This window comes from Mesitornis unicolor, unplaced genomic scaffold (assembly GCF_000695765.1).
Source record: "Mesitornis unicolor isolate BGI_N332 unplaced genomic scaffold, ASM69576v1 scaffold26715, whole genome shotgun sequence".
Lineage (NCBI taxonomy): Eukaryota > Metazoa > Chordata > Aves > Mesitornithiformes > Mesitornithidae > Mesitornis > Mesitornis unicolor.
In genome coordinates this window covers 1,266-5,271 of record NW_010186565.1, presented here as the reverse complement: position 1 = coordinate 5,271, position 4,006 = coordinate 1,266, and the positions used below count along the sequence as shown (strand labels likewise).

General features: G+C 60.1%; 1 protein-coding gene across 1 annotated transcript; it reads right to left on the bottom strand.

The window, feature by feature from the left end:
• Positions 1-248: 248 nt before the first annotated feature.
• On the bottom strand, positions 249-3,632 carry LOC104534886 (sestrin-3-like; the record flags this gene model as incomplete). The annotated part of the gene is made up of 8 exons (XM_010185191.1): positions 249-536; positions 1,076-1,220; positions 1,532-1,722; positions 2,129-2,247; positions 2,501-2,612; positions 2,693-2,929; positions 3,037-3,219; positions 3,429-3,632. Coding segments are annotated over 8 exons (1,281 nt in total), but the record flags the coding sequence as incomplete, so codon positions are not given.
• Positions 3,633-4,006: the final 374 nt, after the last annotated feature.

Below are 4,006 nucleotides of genomic sequence, written 5' to 3'. Positions count from 1 at the left end.
CGTTAGAGGGTGGCTCACAAGCAGGGCAGCCCCTGCAGCAGCAGGAAGGAAGCCAGCTCTCCTCTCTGCTCTCCCTGTGGTGGCCGAGGCTCCCGCAGTGCCTGGGAAAGGAGCTTCTGCTCGCAGGGGAGCATCCCTCTAAACCAGCCCCAGTCCCCTCCCACCTCCCTCTCACCCCGCGTCTTTGGCAGTCCTCCGTGGCCACGTTCAAGTCTCCAGCATCACACCGACATCTCAGCAGCATGGACTTGCCTCACAGTTTGGTAATTGCACATAATGGGCCCACTCAGTGAGCCCCTCGATGGGGGGGGGGAATAAAAGGAACAAGACAGTCAAGTAAACTAAATTGAGTAATCCCTTGCCGTCCATCCCAGCATGACGGGTCACGCACACATCCAGGGAGAGAGGATGCTGCCTGGCCCTGCCGCAGCGCAGCTCCCCGCTGTCTAGGAGATCATGTACTGGGTGATGGCCTGCAACGCGTACAGCAGCTCTGCCTGCATTCGGGCTTCCAGGATGAGCAGGTTCACGTGGACCTAAGGCAGAAGCAAGAGGGGATCAGGCAGCTGCCATGTGCTGCAGGCAGCGGTGCGGGCAAGCATCCATCCAGGCTCGCCAGTCTTCTGGCATGGGATAAAGCGCCACCAACTCTTGCAGGACGGGCATCTGCTCTCTCCCCCTCCTCCCAGTCCTGCAGGCTGTGGCTGCCTCCCAGAGCCACACGCTGGGGAGGCCCTGGCACACTTGTCACACTTGTCCCTGCTGCCCACAGCCGCTGCTTCTGCAAGTTACGGCTGGACCAAGGGCTCACCTGGAGGCACTCACCGATGGGGTAATGGCCTTGGGTATCCCTGTGCTGCTGGTGGCCCCTGTGCTCATGGCCTGCGGGCAGCCCCACACCATGCTGAGCCCAACTCCTTACAAACAGCCAGTTTCCATCCCTCCCACACCTGCCTCAGACTGGTTTGGTGGCTCAAAGGTTTCCCCATACAACCCCCAAAGCACTCCAGCCTGCAGCCCCTGCCCGCTCCCGTCCCCACCGCAGCTGGTCAGAGCCAGGGGCCTGCTGTCCCACCTTTTCACTGTGCTTGAACTGCTTCCAGAACCTGTCAAACATTTCTGAGTTTGTCTTCTCTGGGTAGCAGGTTACAGTTTTAATGTAAACTTTGAGCACTCGCTCCAGGAGCTGATTCACTTCTGCATAGTCGTAGTCATCGTACCTGCGGGGAGCACAGGGGCAAGTCACGGCCAGCAGCGTGTCCCTGTGGAGCACCTCACCCGGGGCACGGCACAGCCATGGGACAGACACACACACGGCAGTGGCCATGAGGCACTGAAGCTCCGTCCCCAAAGCGCCCTGCCCTGGGCACAGAGGCCGAGCATCTCTTCCCTGCCTGGCCCAACATCCCGGCAGGCAATTCACCTCCGTCTCTTTTCCAAGCCCATCTGCAAGACAGCCCGAGTGCCCAACCCTCCTCTTGTCTGGGTCAGCTCATTTTTCTCCTCTGGACCATGAGGTTGGTTTCCCTACCTAATGCCAAACATGCAGTGGATGTAGTTCCAGATGCCCCGTTTGAAGACGGAGGGTTCGCAGCCCTGCCGCTTGGCCATGGCACTGCTTTGTAGACCATCCACCATCCGAAACTTCTCATCCAGGAGATGCCCGATGTCTGAGTAGAGCCGGTTGACCAGCGAGAATCCATGGTTTTCCCAGGAGTAATCCTGTTGAGTACAGCAAGGGGCTTTTGCAACTGCAAAAAGGAGCCTGGGGCATGTTCCCAGGAGGAAGACGACCTCAGGATGCAGCAGAATTCAACTGGTTTTCTCTGGGGGCACATCTGCCACAAACAACATCCCACATCAGGCAGCTTTTGAATTATTTTGACCCTCCGTGAGAGCAATGTGAAGAAACTGGCAGCCCTCGGAGACAGAAGTCACCCGTCACCTCCCTCTCCCCAGCCCTAGTGGGGCAGGTTCCCTCTGAGAGCTCAGCTTCCCCCCTCGGGCATTTTGCAAAGCAGCTGCGCCATATCCGGGCTGCACAGGCATCCCCACACCCATCTGCTCCCCGAGAGGAGAGGGAGAGGAAAGGAGAGGCAGCAGCCCACTGAGAAAGCAGGAACCTCACCTGGACTCTGAATACCTGCGTCTGATCCTCGTCACGCCGGGCAAAGTCCTGGTATCCAAAGTCAGGGTCCTGCATGTAGCATGCAAGGTTAGTGGCACCAGTGACTTCCCCGTCAGTATCTGCGAGAGAGGAGAGCCCCACAGCCGGGTCAGAGCGATGCTCAGCTGCCCTGTTCCCAGCCACAGGAGATGTTGAAACCCATGTCTCTTTGGGAAGCACCACTGCCTTCTTCCCACCCTCCGCCAGCATCCCAGAAGGCCTTCTCTGAACCATACATCACAGAAAACAGAAGTATTGACGTGGTGAAGCAACACCCAGGTATGCCATAGAAACTCCCATCCTGCACACCCACCTCTGCTCCCTGCCCCTCACCTTCCTCCCGGTCCTGCTGCAGCAGCCTTGTCTCCTCCCTGCCCTCGGTCTCCATCTGGATCCGCTGCATGCGTTCCCGGAGGGAATCCAGCTCCATGCAGGAGTCCAAGGACTGCACAGACACAGGCCTGGGGGTGAGCACAGTGGTCCTGGCTGCAACCCCAATCCCCGAACCCACCCTCGGGGGCTCACCCGCTTGCGGTTGATGCGCAGCAGCTCCTGGCTGCAGCCGTTGCCAGCGGTGGCTTCACAGAAGCACTGGTTCCCAGGTGACAAGAGCTTCAGTGAACCTCGGCCCCCCAGCCCCTCGTCCTGCTCACAGCCGCAGCCAAAGACAAAGCTGGCAAGTGCATGGCAGTGAGCCAGGAGGACGACAGCGTGCACCAGCTCTGCCAGAGACCAGCTCCACTCGCTGATTTTCAGCAGCTTCTGCAGGACACAGACAGAGCAGCAATGCGATGTGGGCAAGGGGACAGCCTCCCCAAGCTGTCCCTGCTGCTGCCCCGGTCCCTGGCCGACAGCCCCCCCCTCCATACCTCAATGTGCTCCTTGGTGATGAGCCATGGCCTGTGTGCCAGGATCTTGTTGATTTCGTTGAGGTTGCGCAGTTTGGGGGGGATGAAGTCGAGGCCACGCAGCCACTGGGGATCACCCCCTGCCCGCAGGAACTGCAGCACGTGCAAGTTCACCAGGTATCGGCACTGGTGCCGGGCGGCCGCCTGCAAGAGCAGCACGTCAGCAGCCCCGCGCTGGCGGGACGTGTCCTGGCACCCTGCTCCCACCTCTTGCCCACCCTCCCGGACATCATGATTTTGCCCTCTGCAGAGAAGCCCACACCACGCAGGCTGTCTGGTGGCAGGAGAACAGGGAGCATCACGGAGTTGGGCAGAGCACCCCATCCCCTCGGGCAGCTCCCGGCTGGGCTCACCATGATGGCGATGTAGTGCCGGCAGTCGAAGGGCAGCGGGCCGTCCATGTGCATCAGGTAGTGCTGCGTCTTGAGGAAGCTGTCGAGGTACTGTGGGTGGTAGCCCATCTGCTGGGTCACCGCCTCCAGCCGCCCCCAGCTTGCCAGCACCTTTACAAAGAGGAACTGGGGGCGCTCGGGGTCACTGCTGGACATCTTCACCACCTGCAGGGAACGCACTCTGCTTAGCTCTCCCCAGAGCAGCCCTTGCTGCAGCAGCCCACCCCAGCCCAGCCTGGGCTTTGCGAGGGGCTGGGATCCTCTCTCCTGGCTTGGTGCTCCCAGAGGGACACCACCGGGTCAGAAGTCACCACAGAGGGCTCAGGCTGTGGCAAAAGCAGGGTCACCGCTAGCGAGAGGACAGGCTGCAAAGAAGAACAGGTTGGTCTCTGCCTGGGAGAGGGCACTGCCTGATGAGCAGGAGCACGAGGCAAAACGGGAGTGATGTTTCCTTGCAGCCTTAGAGGCAAATTCAAGGCTGAAGCAAGAGGAATATGACAGATGAAAGATCTCCCAGAGCGGAGCAGCCCATCAGCCTT